Consider the following 17,045-nt stretch of genomic DNA (forward strand, 5'->3'; position numbering starts at 1 on the left):
AAATCCTATATGTAACTTCTGCCACTTAAGATGTGATTTCCCATATTTTACATTTTCCCACACCATTTTTGTAAAGTTCCCTGAAAAAATGTAAAAGCGGGGCTTCACTGTGTATGTAACCAGTACACAGCTGGTATCCAGAGTTTTGGTCTTCTGGATCAGTTGAGGAAGACTGTCGTGTGTGTCCCCCCCCCCCCCCCCCCCCAAATTGCAGTACCATCTGCTGACATGACAGTGCATGTACTCACGACAAAAATGGTGCAGTAGTTCTTTGAGAAACTCAGTACTCATGTTCAGTGATGTGCACGACACTCCATCCTGCCCAGACAGAATGCTGTATGGAATTTGTGAGATTTTGTAGAACAGGTCCTCAATCACTTGAACATCATGCTTCCAAATCAACATTGCTGCAATGTGTGTAGCATTGCGGGCCACACCACATAATTCTACTACTATCAGTGTTTCATTATAATATTCTCACATCAGACTGATGCTATACAAAAGGCGAACATAACTAAGAATAATATGTAGATGGCGATAATCAGTAACTGTGGAGCATAGTGCTACCTTTTAATTTTTCACAAGCAAATAGTAAATAGTACTGTGACAGCTTTGCATTAATAGCAGGCATGCCATCACTGAGTGGCCTTGAGCATACACTGAGGTGACAAAATTTATGGGATAGTTATATGCGCATCTACAGATAGTGGTATCACCTACACAAGGTATAAAAGGGCATTGCATTGGTGGAGATACCATTTTTATTCAGGAGCCTCGAACACGGAATGGCAGTTTGAGTTAGAGGCATGTGACATTTCATTTTATAAATCATTAGGGAAATCAACATTCGAAGATCCACAGTGTCAAGAGTATGCCGAGAATACCAAATTTCAGGCATCTCCTCCCACCACGTACAACACAGTGGCTGATGGCCTTCACTTAATGACCAAGAACAGCAGCATTTGCATAAAGTTATCAGTACTAACAGACAGGCAACACTTTGTGAAGTGAATGTGGAACACACGACAAACATACCCATGAGGACAGTATGACCAAATTTGGCATTAGTGGGCTATAGAAGCAGATGACTAACACGAGTGCTTTTGCTAACAGTACAAAATTCCCTGAAGCACCTCTCCTGGGGTCATGACCATATCGGTTGGCCCATAGATGACTGGAAAATGTTGGCTTTGTCAGATACATCCCGATTTTAGTTGGTAAGACCTGATACGGTTCGAATGTGTCACAGACACCATGAAACCATGGATCCAAGCTGTCAACAAGGCACTGTGCGTGCACTGATGGTGGCTCCAAAATGGTGTAGGCTGTGTTCACATGGAATGGAGTGGGTCATATGGTCTAACCGAACCAATCATTGGCTCGAAATGATTATGTTTGGCTACTTGGAGACCATTTGCAGCCATTCATGGACTTCATGTTCCTAAACAACTATGGATTTTTGTGGATGATGGTGCACCATGTCACTGGATCACAATTATTCACGATTGATTTGAAGAACATTATGGACAATTCAAGTACTCAACATGAATCCCATTGAATGTTTAAGGGACATAATGGAGGGGTTAGTTTATGCACAAAATCCTGCACTGGCAACACTTTTGCAATTATGGACAGCTATAGAGGCAGCACGACTCACTATTTTTGAAGGTGACTTTAAATGACTTGTTGAATCCTTGCCACATCAAGTTCTTGCACTGTGCCAGGCAAAAGGTGGTTTGACATTACTTTTGCCACGTTATTGTAAGTGTGAGATTAGCAAGCCAACAGTTCAGTGTCTGAGACCTGCTAATCTCTAATTTTTATTTCTTTTTGTCACTAATCATTTCTTTCATCTTTGTATATATTTCATGCAAATGAAAAATGCCAAGTTACACTGTGCTTGGGATTCCATATTATATTGGTGGAGGACCCTCTTACAACTTGCTGTATAACTCAGTTCATAGTCATGAGGAATGCAAGTATGTGCTGCTTTCCGTTAAAGTGCTTTGCTAGTGAAACTGACCTTTGCTTTTAAGTTCAGCATTACCTTTCTTTATAATTCAGTTTTGTTATACCGACATATCATAGTTACATATTTATGTGCATAATATTTGGAAGATGCTTTGAAACCACTTGATGATGAAGCAGAAGTGTGTGTAATATACTGTCAGAATAGTTATAGTTAAATTCCTGATTTATCTGCAATCCTTTTTGTTAACATTGCCATAAATAACAAGCCTATGACCTTTTCAAATTTCAGATCAATTTGCAGTCAGGTGCTCCTGCCGTAGAATCAAATCCCTCAATAAATGTAAGTAATCAGTAGTTTTCCCATAACTGTAGTTCCAGTTTTCATATAGCTTATTGTGAATGCAGTACATCATGAGCTGCACTGTTTTATGTTGTGAGTGTGTAAAAGATAATGAGCAGAGTCAAATCTCATATAATCTTTCTGTCTGTGTAAAGTAATGATATGCATGTGTGTATTAGGCCTTTCTTACAATTTGAATATATTTAGTTTCTTTAGTTCTTAGATGCTGCCTTTGTCATTTATTCCCATTTAAGCATTTTTTCCCCCATTATAAAGATTTTGCTGTTCACTTCAGCTGCTGCTGCTAAAATTCCTTAGTGATCAATCAGTCTTGACTGACAGTTGTAAATTAATAAATTAATTATCTGTGTTCATAAATGAAGTGGCTATTGAAATGGATGATGCAGCTTCAAGGACAATAAATAATCATTTAAATTCAGTTCCTCAATTTTAATTAACTTTGCTAAGAAACTTGTTTAAGATGACTACATAGATTTTATACAGATGTATCCATTGTTTTAAACTAAAATGCTAAATATAAATGAAAGTCATATGTATTAGCATTATAGCCTCTTTTTTATGACAGTCCTATATTTGACCCATGTCCCCTGCACACTAAAATAGGAGATGATGTGCAAAAAGAGTCCACCCATTTGCTCGACTGTAATTTTCAACGCCAACAGCTGCAGCTGTGACAGATGCTGGGTCCAGCCGCGGATTTCCCCTTCAGAGAGGGTTGATGCTACATGCCCCCTAGAGGCCCAGAGTTTCTTCAGTAACAGCGTTGAGTTGAAGTGGGGAGGGGTCTATTGGCAGGCTGTGGTTGCTCAAAGAAACGTCATTTTTCATCATAAATTTTATTGAAGAGCAAACTACCACAACTGTAGCACACTTTGCAGTGGCAATGTCCTCCCCCCTCCCCAAGCAGTACAGTTTCTGTTTCTGAACTTCAGCACCATATGCGTGTAATTGATGTTGTCTCTGGTTGCCACCTTTGTGGGTAAACCAGGTCAAAATTTCCACACTTTACTACAAAACTCGCTGAGAAACTTGGCGTTGCCAGGGTATTTATTTATTCTAATCTTCTATTATCTGTCTGCCCGTCGCCTCCGCCCCCTCTGCCCGTCGCCTCCGCCCCCTCTGCCCGTCGCCTCCGCCCCCTCTGCCCGTCGCCTCCGCCCCCTCTGCCCGTCGCCTCCGCCCCCTCTGCCCGTCGCCTCCGCCCCCTGTCTATGTGCATATCCCCCCCCCCCCCCATGAGCCTCACGGTTCTTTCTTGAGTTTGTACTTGGCGCATACAGGGCTCTGAGCTATTGCAGCCTGTCTTCTTTCCACCTCCCTTCTCCCCATCCTACCTTCTTTTCTCCCTTCTACCTTCCCCTTCCACCTCCTACCTCCCTTTCCTGCCTTCACCTCTCCCCTCCCCCTCCTCCTCCCCCTCCTCCTCCCCCTCCTCCTCCCCCTCCTCCTCCCCCTCCTCCTCCCCCTCCTCCTCCCCCTCCTCCTCCCCCTCCTCCTCCCCCTCCTCCTCCCCCTCCTCCTCCGCCTCCCCCTCCCCCTCCCCCTCCGCCTCACCCTCCGCCTCACCCTCCCCCTCCTCCCCCTCCTCCTCCCCCTCCCCCTCCTCCTCCCCCTCCCCCTCCTCCTCCCCCTCCTCCCCCTCCTCCCCCTCCTCCCCCTCCTCCTCCCCCTCCTCCTCCCCCTCCTCCTCCCCCTCCTCCTCCCCCTCCTCCTCCCCCTCCTCCTCCCCCTCCTCCCCCCCTCCTCCCCCTCCTCCTCCCCCTCCCCCTCCCCCTCCCCCTCCTCCTCCCCCTCCTCCTCCCCCTCCTCCCCTCCTCCCCTCCTCCTCGCCCTCCTCGCCCTCCTCGCCCTCCTCGCCCTCCTCCCCTCCTCCCCTCCTCCTCCCCCTGCTCCCCCTCCTCCTCCCCCTGCTCCCCCTCCTCCCCGTCCTCCTCCTCCCCCTCCCCCTCCCCCCTCCTCCTCCCCCCTCCTCCTCCCCCTCCTCCGTCCTCCTCCCATTCCTCCCTCCTACAGTTACCATGCCCTCCACCTTCCCCACAGTTTCCACACCCTCCCCTGTGGCACCCACCAGTGATGGGGCTCCACCCTTGGCATCTCTCGGGCCAGAAGCCTGCTACCACAACTCGGCCACAAGACGCACAGTCTGTGTGTCCCATGGTTACTCCTCTTTCAGTCTAGGATCTAGCAGAAGCCTGCTCTCCTTCTGTACCCTGCCCTCCTTATCCTCCGAAACAAGAAGAAGAAACGTAAGTGCCAGGACAAGGCTCACCCAGTGTCCTCATAGGTGACATCTCCCCCCATCTGACATTCATTTATGGATCCACGCCATCATCAGCGGTGATGACTAGTAACTGAGTAACAGACCTCCTCTCAGCTTCTTTATGTCTAACCTGGACTCCACCACATGCTCATCCAGGGGAATTACAATGGATATTATTGTCACGTACTGGAAATACAAAACTGTGTTTCCTCTTAATCTGTCTTGCTCTTCAAGAAATGCACTTCCATGATGACCACTCTCCAATATTTTGTTGTTATCAGGCATTCTGTTGGAGCCCCTGGAAGCAATAGTGGTACGCATGCAAACGACCCTAACAATCACCATTTGCAGTGTCTACCTCCCTCTAGGTAGGACATTTTCTTATGGTTGACTCCCAGTTTTAACACTCAAGTTCCCTCCCCTATATCTCCTTCTGGGGACTCCAATGCACACCACCCCCTGCGGGGGAGTGCAACTTTGATGGGTAGGAGTCTTCTAATTGGCCAATTTATTAGAAACTTTGATTTGTGTCTCTTCTATAATGGTTCCCTTACCCACTTCAGTGCTGCTCACAGCACCTTTTCTGCTGTTGATCTGGCTATTTCTTTGCCTGCTCTCATGACTTCCCTACATTGCTCGTCCTTTGATGGTCTTTGTGGTAGTGACCTCTTTCCGGTGATCCTGTCATTCCCCTGCCACCACCAGTCAGACAGGCCCCCATGTTGTGCATTCTACAGAGCCAATTGGCTTTCATATACATCGGCTGTGCACTTCATTACCTTTGTCTTGGATTGCATTGATGTGCTTGTGCAGGATTTCTGTGACACTATCCTTCATGCCAATGTCACTGCCACTGCTATCCCTCATGTCCACAGGTCCCTCTCATTGTCGACCAGTACTGTGATGGACCAAGGATGTCGTAGTGCTGTCGAAGAACACTGACAGGCGCTGTAATGATATAAACGACACCCTTCACCGATCAACCTTACCACTTTGAAGTCTGTCTGTGTTGAGACCAACAACCTTACTAAGCAGAGTAAAAGGGAATGTAGGGAGCATTGTGTTTGCTACCTCCAAACTCCATAGCCTTTTGCGCCATTAGTGAAAATCAGCTGTCCATGGTCTTATCCTACAGTGTGTTCTGTGTATTGATCTGTAAGTCCTTGCAGAACACCTTGCAACACATTTTGTGACATCATCAGAGTCTCTTGCTATCCTGCTACCTTTCCCCAGCAAAAATGATGTGCTGAAGAAATTCCCTTCTATTTCAACCCCTAACAAGCTGAAACCTATAATGAACCCTTCATTGAATGGGAATTCTTGCAGGCCGCTGGGCCGAATTCCATCCACAACCAGATGATCCAGCACTTGGAAGTTAGACAGAGGCAACATCTGCTCAGGGTATTCAATCACATTTGGCTCATAGGTGCCTTCCCCTTGCAATGGCGAGACAGCATAGTTGTCCCTGTCATTAAGCCTGGGGAGAATCTAATGTCTCTTGACAGCTACTGACCGATTAGCCTGACCAACATACTTCGTAAACTGCTCTAGAGGCTGATTAGCTTCCAGTTGTGTTGGATACTCAAATCTCAGGGCCTTTTGTCCCTGTATCAGTGTGGTTTCCAGGAAGATGGTCTGCAACTGACTATTTACTCGGATTGAAAACAGCAATCAGATGAGCTTTTACTAACCGCTGACACCTTGTCGCGGTCTTCTTTGACCTACATAAGGCATACGACATGGCTGGGCGCTGTCACATTTTAGTTACTGTCCATGACTTGGGGTTTTGCAGCCCCATTCCCATTTTTGTCTGTGAGTTTTTATCTCACTGGTTCTTTTGGGTTTGAGTTAGAATCTTACTCAGCACCCCTTGGACCCAGGAGAAAAATACAATAATATTCTTTTTCTGGTCAGTGTGATGAAATTTTGTAATTGTGATTTTGTTTTCATATGAGAGGACTGTCAGTTGGTTTGAAAAAAAGTTAATATATTCTTTCAAGTTAGATTCGAACCAGCAATCTATGGACGCCCTCTTTTATAATTTGACGGTACACCACTCTAACAATTGAGCTACCAAATAATTTAGGTAAAAATGGGTAAAATGACAATTTTCACTAAGAATTTAATTCCATTTGAATGACGTTATCCTTCCTTGTAACAGTGGGAAAGCACATATTGGAGGTAAATTAATGTTAACTTCACAGGGCGAAACGTTATTTAATGAAGCTAGGAACTCGTACGTCGACATGGTGGCAATTTGCTGGTACATTGCGACCACATTTTACGCATCTTCTCATTCTTTGGAACACTCAAAAATAAATTTTTAGGAGTTTTTATAGATGTATTTGTACAGTACGGTACTAAACACCATTCATAACCCATTTTCCGAAAAGTAAATTCCAAAACAAGATGGCACTGTGAATTAACATTACGACAGTAGGAGCAGCCATTGGCGTTGCAGGCGTCGTGACTCAAATGGAGCGTTTTTATGAGCTATCAGATTATATGAATTTCATTTCTGTTTTTATAAAAGAATATTGAAATTCACAAGGAAAATACAATTAGGAACATAAATTGACATAATTTTTCATTTAAGAGAGTTTCCAGAAAATAGTTATGGGACACGGGTTTCTGACTAAGTAAGGCATGGAAACCCGTACTTAGCTCAATCAAAGAAAATCATAACATCCATACATGAGATGCAATCCAGACAGTGACCAGCAGATAACTAAGGCTCACCGCCACAGCCGCACTTCCCCCTGCCACTGAGCACAACGTGAAATTTGTGAGGCCAGAATTCTGGACCTACAGGTGTATATACTGGTAGTGCACTGCAGACCCCCTCATTCCATCAGTACCACATGATGATGGCAGAATGGTTGTTCACTGAAATATCGTGGAACTCCAACGATTGCCTCCTGCAGTACGCCCGAGAACCTTGGAAGCATCATATTTGCCAGGAAAGCCTCATATCATGTATAAACTGATATGGTTTAGTTTTCTAAACCTGAGTACTGTGTATTAATTAAAAGCTCATATCACTTCCCAATCCTGCCTAAACCTCCGAGGGGATGTACAAAGACAGGGTGACTGCAGCATTGGCAGGCCACTTGCTACACATCCAAGCCACAGGCTTGTCGTGACTTATGTGGTTGAAAATGCTTGTTCAGAAAAACATGTACACATGGAGCTGTTACAAATACTTGTCAATTTTAGTCAAAGGGATCTCAGTCTGGTGGCAACCACCTACAAGGGAGGGTATATGCTGGTTGTCGGGGCAACATGGTTCTGCAAACAGCCGCCACTGCTGAGGGCTGACTTTTTATACAAGAACAACAGTGGGTTCCCACACCATCCAGTTGCCCTGCCCTGAACTGCAGAGCTGTGCCCAGATGGCACATGGCCCAATAAATACCCAACACGTCAGTGTTGCTGTCAAGCCACTGGCATCATAGCAGGTCATGGGCCGTCTGTCATATCAGTGCCTTCTCAGTCGCTGCCTACAGCACATGCTCAGGGGACATTGCCACTATGCAGTGCGCTACAAACGTTGTAGTTCGTTATTCAACAAAATGTGTGATTAATGACTATTTTTCTTTGAGCAACCATTGGTCATCTTCTTAAAACCACCCCCACCTCGGTTCAGCCCAGCTACTGTGGAGTTCATCCATCTCGGGCCTCTGTAGTATGTTACAGCTATTAATTATTTCTCCTCTCTCCATTTTCACAATCTTGCCTCTGCATGGAGTGACGTTGCATGTATCATTGACACTGTAGGCAGGCAGCTGCACTAATGTTTCTAACACTCACAAATATGACCTTCTAATTGCACTGCCCATTGACATACAGAAGTACAAACTGGATTGCATGAGCATGAAAAAACATTTTAAGCTATCAATGTAAATCACTCATAACTTCTGAATGTGTGTGTGTGTGTGTGTGTGTGTGTGTGTGTGTGTGTGTGTGTGTGTGTGTGTGTGTGTGTGTGTGTGTGGAAATTAACATGTTTGGTAAAAACATAATTGTGTGTTTTATTATTTTTCTAGGTTCAGTTCACCATTAATCAGCTAGCTGTTTCTGGTCTCAAAGTTAATCGATTGGATATGTATGGTGAAAAGTACAAACCTTTTAAAGGTGTAAAATATATTACTAAAGCTGGACGTTTCCAAATACGAATGTAAAATTTCTGTGACTGTATGACAGTTGACTGGAATCAGCTGAAGAGTAGTGAGTATAAATTATGATGTATGAACTAAACTCACAAGCAGAGCTAATTGTTTTCTCCAGTACACTATTTGTTGTTTTGCATACAATACATTGAATATTCAGAATACATGTATTTACACACTGCTGTATTGCCTCTTTTTTTTATGGTGATCTACAATACAAACAACGGAGGTTATTACCAGTAAGAGAGATATGCAGGGTGTCCCTAGAAGAATGGTCAGTATTTGGGGATCTGATAGGAGTGATCATTTGAAGCAAAAAAGTTGAATAAACATAGGCTCCAAAATCCATACCTCAAGAGATATGAGCACTTGGTCATCTTTGTCTCTTGAAACTCATCTCTTCTACTGAACATGGTCTAATTAGCTCTTAAGGTATGCATTTTAGAGCCCATATTTACTGCACAATTTTTTCTTGTTTTGGTCTGTACTACAACCTCCCAAAATAGGAAGCAATGTATTGCAGTGAAAGAGAACGGTTTCACAGCATGTAGTAGTGTTCATAGCTCTTATACTATGCATTCTAGAACTCGTTTTTACTAGACATTCTTGCTTCATATGACCATTCCTGTCAGATCCCTGAATATTTACCATTCCTCCTGGGACACCATGCATATACAACATTCTACTAAGGACACTGCAAGCTATCTTAAGTCTGCGTTTCCAAGCAAAGTTCAGTCCAAGCCATATCAAATTCTGTTACAATTAAAGTCCATCAGAATAACACTCTAGGCAGTATAATAATAGTTGTGTAGTGTACTCCATTACTTGCATTGACATCAGCTTAGGCCGGCTGGCTGCAGTGGCAGAGTGGTTCCAGGTGCTTCAGTCCAGAACCGCACTGCTGCTATGGTTGCAGGTTCGAATCCTGCCTCGGGCGTGGATGTGTGTGATGTCCTTAGGTTTGTTAGGTTTAAGTAGTTCTAAGTCTAGGGGACTGATGACCTCAGATGTTAAGTCCCATAGTGCTTAAAGCCATTTGAGCTTAGGCCAGCTTTTATGCCGGAGTCTGGCATGTTTCTGCCAGGGCGCATGCCTGAGTATTGGTGCCTTCTGATTAGTGGTAATGTTGCTCCAGCTACTCAGTTTCCATGGTAATGTTGGTTGGTACCACTACATATCTCCCCCCCACCCCCACCCCCCACTCCAAAGCAGCGACCAGCAGCGGAGAAGAGGAAGGTGGTGTGTGATCTGGAGAGGCCACTGTAGGTGTCCACATACATTGCTGCAGAAGGCTGAGGCAGGACAATGCTTGATGAGGGATAAAAGAGTTGCCAGGAGACCAGACAGTTTGCTGGGGTGGAGGAGCAAATGGCTGCTGCGTGGGATGGTAAAGGCAAAATCGCTTTCAGTGATGCCGCAGAAATCAGTGGTGGCACGCAGAGCTATACTGAATTGATCTGTGGCAGGCAGAGAGTGCCTTACACACCCAGATTATGTGGTGCCCAAAATGACAAGCCCAAACCAGTAAGCCAGCCTGGAAGAGAGAAGTGTCAGCTGCAACTTGGGGCAGTGGCATATCGAAAAGGGTACAGTGAAGGCAACCATGAAGTCAGCCTGCTGACGTTGATCAGTGGCTGTGCCAGTTGCTGCAAAGCCAAAGTGGGAAAGGTGGAAATCCAGTCTGAATTTAGATGGCAACCACAAATTCATGTCAACTGAAAGTGACGTCTCATTGGGAACTGGGACTGTGCGTCCTCATTTGCATGTAACATCACTTCTGACTAGTGGGTAGAATAATGAAAGTTAGACAAGTACAGTGTCCAGTGCTGGAGATGATGGGCAGTCCAGTCTGGTATGGAATGCTTGGGGCCAAATGTAGTGAGCAAAGGACGATGATATGTAATGAGATGAAATCTCTGTCTGTAAAGGAATAACTGAAATTCTGAACTGCGTAAATAATGGGAACGGGGCTCCCACACTCTGAGAATAGTGTTGCTGAGAAGCAGGTAAGATCTTGCAAGTATATGCGCTAGGGCACACAGTTCCATCAGGGTATTTACAGTATAGGACTGTGCTGATATCACGGGGAGACGTGTCTGTTGCTACCACCAGAAGCAAACTAGGGGTGTACATCTCTAAACATAGTGCTGTCTTAAGGTAGTATTTTAAAGCCTAGAAAGCATGTCAACAACTAGATGGGCCGTCTAGATGCATGCCTTGACACCGTAGCTGGTTCAGTGTGTAAGAGAGTTCTGATAGGTTTTCAGTCGATCGATCATAAGAGTTTATTTTTCTGAGAACCACTTGTAAGTCTTCGACATTTATGCGGGCCTGCATCTTGCCACATCGTGATCCTTTGTTTGTTTTAGTCCATTTTTTGAGTGTTTAAACACTAAATATGTTGTATTCAGGTCCTTATCTCTCTCTAGAACAAAAGCTCAAGGTTGTGAAAATGGTCCTGTGAAGTCGTACCCATGACCAAAACATCATCAAGTTACGCAGCGCTGTTGATAATGCCCTATAGTACTTGATCCATAAAATAGTAAACTATAGTAAGAGCTGAGATATTCCATAAGATCCACATTATAAATGGTTAAATCCATGTACCTTTTTTAGTACAAAGTAAGTTTGTGATGTTGCATCTGTCTCGGTGAGGTCAATTCAACTAAATACAGTGCAGTGGCCAAATTTTACAGTGTGTGTATCTGCGGTCAGTAGAGGATAAGTTTCCACTTCAGCTTTTGCATCTGTTGATACTTTGAAATTGTCACGATGTCTCTAGGTGATGTTGGGTTTATGTACAGTTATCATGGGAGTGGCCCATTGACTACAAAGACTAGGGGTTACAATGTCTCCGTGAATGAACCTTTCTGGCTCTAATTTGAGGATGTCTTTAAGAACCGAAGACACTGGCAGGGCTTTGAAGATGTGCAGAGCTGTCGCCACGCCGGCCGGTGTGGCCGCGCGGTTAAAGGCGCTACAGTCTGGAACCACGGGACCACTACGGTCTCAGGTTCGAATCGTGCCTCGGGCATGGATGTGTATGATGTCCTTAGGTTAGTTAGGTTAGTTAGGTTTAAGTAGTTCTAAGTTCTAGGGGACTGATGACCTTAGAAGTTAAGTCCCATAGTGCTCAGAGCCATTTGAACCATTTTCGAACCAAGCTGTCGCCACTTTAAGGATATAAGCTTAGAAATCAGTAATTTGGGCATAAATATCATTTGGGTGGTGATTCTTTTGGAAAACCTGGAATTCTCAGGGAATTAACATTTTACCCAGAAAAATATGGGAAATCTCAGGGAATTTCCGAAATTTGATAAAATCTTAGGGAATCCTGCATTTTTAACCTAGCATTAAATTTCATTGAGTTTTATAAATTACAAATTTTAAAATACTTAATATTTCAAAGTGTGTTAATTATGTAAATATTGTTGCATATAGATTATCAGTGTTTAAAAACTGTAATTAAACTGCAGATTATAGCTGGTATATAGCTCAGCTGAAAGGAAAGAAAAGTCATTATTGTGATATGGTGCTGCCCAGTCACCATTTATTTAACAGTAGCTTGTCGACACCATCGTCATCCTCACACCTGGAATTCTCAGGCAATTATTTTTCCCATGCATTCACTGGGAGACATAAAGGTGATATGGGCCCTTCAGATGGTGTGGTGTGCACTGTTTCATGAACTGTAAATCCAAAAATTTGAAGCTGTGCCAGAGACACTGTCCACTATCAAGTCAGCTACTAACGAAAATTTACTGGATGAGTGACTCAGTTAGAAGTAAGTAAAACTAGAAACTTACCTGAAAAAGGCACACAATGACATCCATAGGCCTAAAGATTTGCCTCGACTGCCTGCAATGCTGGTGAACCTAAACATAATTAGATTGGTTTAGCAGTGACACAGAAGCACAGATTTCCAGAAGGAATCTCAAAGGATGCTTGTCAATGAATGGAGCTGAGTAAATTATCTGGGCCACATTTTCAGAAGTCGGCACAATAGATTTCTCACTCATTAGGTTTGCTACATATCTGCCTCAGAATTGCTGCAATGTGTCTCTTGCGGGTGTTCTTTTCTGCCACACCTGTGACATATCGCATACCAATGTGGGCAGGTGTGTGCGTGGGTGGGGGGGTGGGGGAATGAAATGACGTTTACAGCTGAGCAGTGGCATTGATGGCGGAATGGTCCTTTACGAGGACAGCTGGGCTGCAGAGTAAGCGTGGGACCTTCCAGGTGGCATGGCATCCTGCGTAAGTGGTGTCAAGAGTGTTAACTGTCATGGTGTCTTCTTCTACCAGAAACAAATCTGTGCTTCATGGGCAGTCTTGTGGGCTTCAGCAATTTGCATAACTTGCATCAGAGATGGATCTCATTTTCTCAGTACAATCTCCCCAAAGTCGTACCCATGTTAATATTTCAAATTGCAGTTCCTTCTTAACTGCAGTTGGTCAGCAGCCCAGTCAGACAATTGATTGGGGCCCTTCCTTTGCTGTGAGAATTCTACCCTGTCTGCAATAATATGTTTCTTCATTGACAGATGTTTTCATAATAAAGAAAACATTCGAGGTAACTTGAGTTCAGCTCTATTTATTAATGGTTTTACTTTTTGTATTAGTTGATACAGTGTGGGAGTTCCTGTCAAGGATATGACCTTTTGTTTTTCTGTATCAGAAACTGTTGAAAGGCTACAGGCACATGTGGTGCGGGAGATGTTCCTGCTACATTCGTTAATAGTTGCACTGCCGTTAATATTGCTACTGTTAGTTCATGATAACGGTGTGATATTTTTTAAGAGTTGCTGTAAGTATTTCACAATTGAACAGTTTTGTAACTGAGCAAGAACGCGTGTTTTGAAAGTCCGATTTGCATGCATCGCAGTTTGAGAGTCATCCTAGATAATACGAAAACACTCATAGTGGGCTCTCTGCTGTACTTTTATGTAATTGTCCAGTTACATTCTATTTAATTTAAATGTCACTTTAGAGCTCTTAATATTATATCTGTAGGAATGGATGATAATTAATTTTTTTCTGATATTTAGCTTGATGCATATTGTTCTGTTATTGGATGTTCACAATTATAATTGTTGGCAATGTATTAACTGTAGTATTATCTATATTACAGGTTCACATCCAAGTTGCTAAATTTTCACATTTGCCCATTTCTGGGAAACTGATGTATCACCTGTACTGCAGTTTACAAGAAGCAGCTGGTAAAGAAACACATTCTGGACAATAAGGCACATGTCGGTGTCAATCTCACAGAAGTGTGTTAATGTCTTCACATGGGAAAAGACTAAAATTATTATAGCATGGATAATTTGGAAAATATAATTTAATGTAATCTGTGATAAGTACTTAGGTTGAGAAATTCCTGGGCTCTGAGTTTCTGTTGGCCACATACATACAAAGGAAGGAAACAATAAAAAAGAAGGCGAGAGCAGGAGGAGGGGGACTGGTTGTGACATGTCGTTGGCTAATTCAGATTAATATGAACACTGGTCTGAAGATAAAAACTTATTACAGAGTGAATATGTTCGAACATGCAGAGCAGTGTCTGAGAGACGGAATGTTTAATTTTGCCTAATCCTCAGTAAAGTTTGTAGTAGCTTTATTTGTGGAATGTTGTTGGGACCTTGTTTCATGTATAGGTGACACCTCTCTCTTATCCTCTTGTGTCTTTGAACTCTGGGAATTACCTTTGGGTGACCTATTATCCATAGTTGTGTATCCTAGTAGTGCCTATTACATTTAAAAAAAATTGAATCCTTGAAATTATCTAGACAGTCACAGTTACTATTATTATTATTATTATTATTATTATTATTATTATTATTAGGCCAGGATATATTTAAAGACTAATCTCTCCATTATGGATATCCTCCTTCTTATTAGTGAGTGAAACTAAAGCATTTGATCTGAACATTTATGCTGCAGCAATACAATTAATTCTGTTAATTATTTTTATTCTGCCATTCTCTTCAAATTTCATCTCAGCTTATTATATTAACACACTCAACACTCAATATTTTAACATATTGCTAATGCGTTACCACATTGTAATGTCACAAATGTTCATGAAAATGCTGGATGCTCATGATGACTGAAATTAAGGGTAAATAATTTCAAACATAATTTTAAATTAATTGAGTGTGAAACTGTACTTGCTGTGAAGTAGTTTCACTAAAAATGGCAGAAATAAGAATTGCAAGATTGCAGAAACAGTTTTACGTAATATTTGTAAATTTTGCAGGTTCTGAAGTCCTAGTGAATGGAGAAATGTGAAGAAATGAGTTGGGGGGGGGGGGGGGGGGCGGCAATGGAGTGCTTACCAGAGTACGTGCATAAAAATTTAGGAAAGTGTTCTTCCCTCAGCTTAGTAGTGTAATGAGGTGGAGAGCAAAAGTCTAGATCACAGAGTTCCTTCACACTACAGTGAACAGTAATATGAGTAATATGCACGTGTGTGTGTGTGTGTGTGTGTGTGTTTGTAAGGTAAGATGTTCTTGAGAGATAGAAACCCAGAGAGGCCAGAATATTCATTGCAAGATAATGAACAGCACAATAAGACATAAATGACAAAATATCTTACATGGCAGGTGGCAATTGTGTGATGATGATAGTGGCTGCTATCAGTCTTGTATGCTGTCCAACTTTTTGTATGCCAATAGTCTCATATCCAGGCCAATAGACACCATCTGTCTGCAGAGCTGACTAGGGATCAGGTTGAGAGACAATCAGTTGTTTCCAGTGCCATTGTAAGTACTCTCACTAATGATTTACTGTCGAGTTTTTTGTGAGAATGAGAATACGGCAAGGACATTGGCAACATTATTTCTCAGTCTGTTGTGAATTTTAGACAAAAGATAATATGTCAGTTTCAAAGCTTCTTAACCCATAAATTCTATCCAATAACCATTTGCTGGCACAGCCACCACCACTGACTGCTGTGAACTGTTGTACATTCCTACCTATGCTTACACATATTTTATCATTCAATTCAGTTCCATGTCTTGCAATTCAGTGAGTAGAGAGAGCTGCTTACCCTGGGGTGTGAAACAGTGGGTATGCGCATAAAAAAATGTTTAACACTATTGCTCAGCTTTTCAACTACTACTGTCCTGCAGTTTGTAGGGACCGGGGGGGGGGGGGGGGGGGGGGCAGTGGAAGAGCAAGGTACACAATGCATGTTCAAATGTTTGTCCTTGCTCCTTGTTAGGCCACAAATTTTGTTCATCATTTTATTTGACTATTGTATTTTTGTTGCATATTTAGTTACCATTTGTGAAACACCTTTCATCGTGACCAGATGCTATTGAGGTGGAGGAATTTTAATCTCTCCTACCCATTGTTTATATCTAATCTTCAATATTTCTTATAGAAATCCACAAAATGAGGCATTACTTCTTATATTACTTTTAGTTTATGAATTGCTGATTATTAGTCATTATTTTATGACATACATCTGCCAGTTTAAAATCAAATGGAATGCAGCTGATTGGATAAAAGTTGGAAAGTTGTAAAAAAAAAAAAAAAAAGTGATGTAGTAACAGTGTTATTAATGGAACTAAAGAATAAGTCATGTGAGGTAGACTGTGGTAATATTTTTTTTATTGCTCTTTCTACCAGTGAGAAATACATGCTGTCTGAAATTAATAAATGTTAATTTTCTTTAACTGTTGAGTGCACTATACATAATTTCACTCCCTTTTAACTAACCTTCGATGGTGATGTTTCTATTACAGCTTTTGTAAAGTGGGTTTGAGTGGATCATTGAGATGAATTTGAATGTAAAAATGATGACTTCTTGGTTCTTTAAGCTCTATTAGGTGCTTATTTATGCTGCCAACTCAGCTTTTATAATCTCTCTCTCTCTCTCTCTCTCTCTCTCTCTCTCTCTCTCTCTCTCTCTCTCTCTCTCTCTCCCTGTGTGTGTGTGTGTGTGTGTGTGTGTGTGTGTGTGTGTGTGTGTGTGTGCGCGCGCGCGATTTTCCTTTCCTTTTTCCTTATCTAAAAAAAAAAAAAAAAAAAACTTCGTATTGATCTTGCCAAAAGCCGAGAAGCGATTCGTCTTGGTGTTTTAGCTCTCACAGGCACTCTGGGATGCTCTCTGTGTGAGGCACCTCTTGGCATCTCTGTGAGCCGCAGCGCGTGAGTTGCGCATGCGTAATACTGCGCTGTACTGCCCACCGGTGGTGGGGATGGAGGGGAAGTGTGGAATAGGGGGCCCCTCCCCAGGCCAGTGCTCTAGATTTACTTAGCACTGGCCACTCAATTG

The 17,045-nt window shown here is 42.7% G+C and overlaps 1 protein-coding gene across 2 annotated transcripts in view; it reads left to right on the forward strand.

The window, feature by feature from the left end:
* The window catches only part of LOC126297883 (AP-3 complex subunit mu-1), a 162,536-nt gene extending 146,093 nt beyond the window's left edge, over positions 1-16,443 (forward strand). For both annotated transcript variants that reach the window (XM_049989178.1, XM_049989179.1), the window contains exons 9-11: positions 2,261-2,311; positions 8,639-8,819; positions 13,893-16,443. In XM_049989178.1, coding sequence (XP_049845135.1) covers positions 2,261-2,311; positions 8,639-8,773 — 186 coding nt within the window. In that variant the 3' untranslated portion in view covers positions 8,774-8,819; positions 13,893-16,443. The remainder of the gene's footprint in view (positions 1-2,260; positions 2,312-8,638; positions 8,820-13,892) is intronic.
* Positions 16,444-17,045: the final 602 nt, after the last annotated feature.

The sequence above is a fragment of the Schistocerca gregaria genome, chromosome X (assembly GCF_023897955.1).
Source record: "Schistocerca gregaria isolate iqSchGreg1 chromosome X, iqSchGreg1.2, whole genome shotgun sequence".
Classification (NCBI taxonomy): domain Eukaryota; kingdom Metazoa; phylum Arthropoda; class Insecta; order Orthoptera; family Acrididae; genus Schistocerca; species Schistocerca gregaria.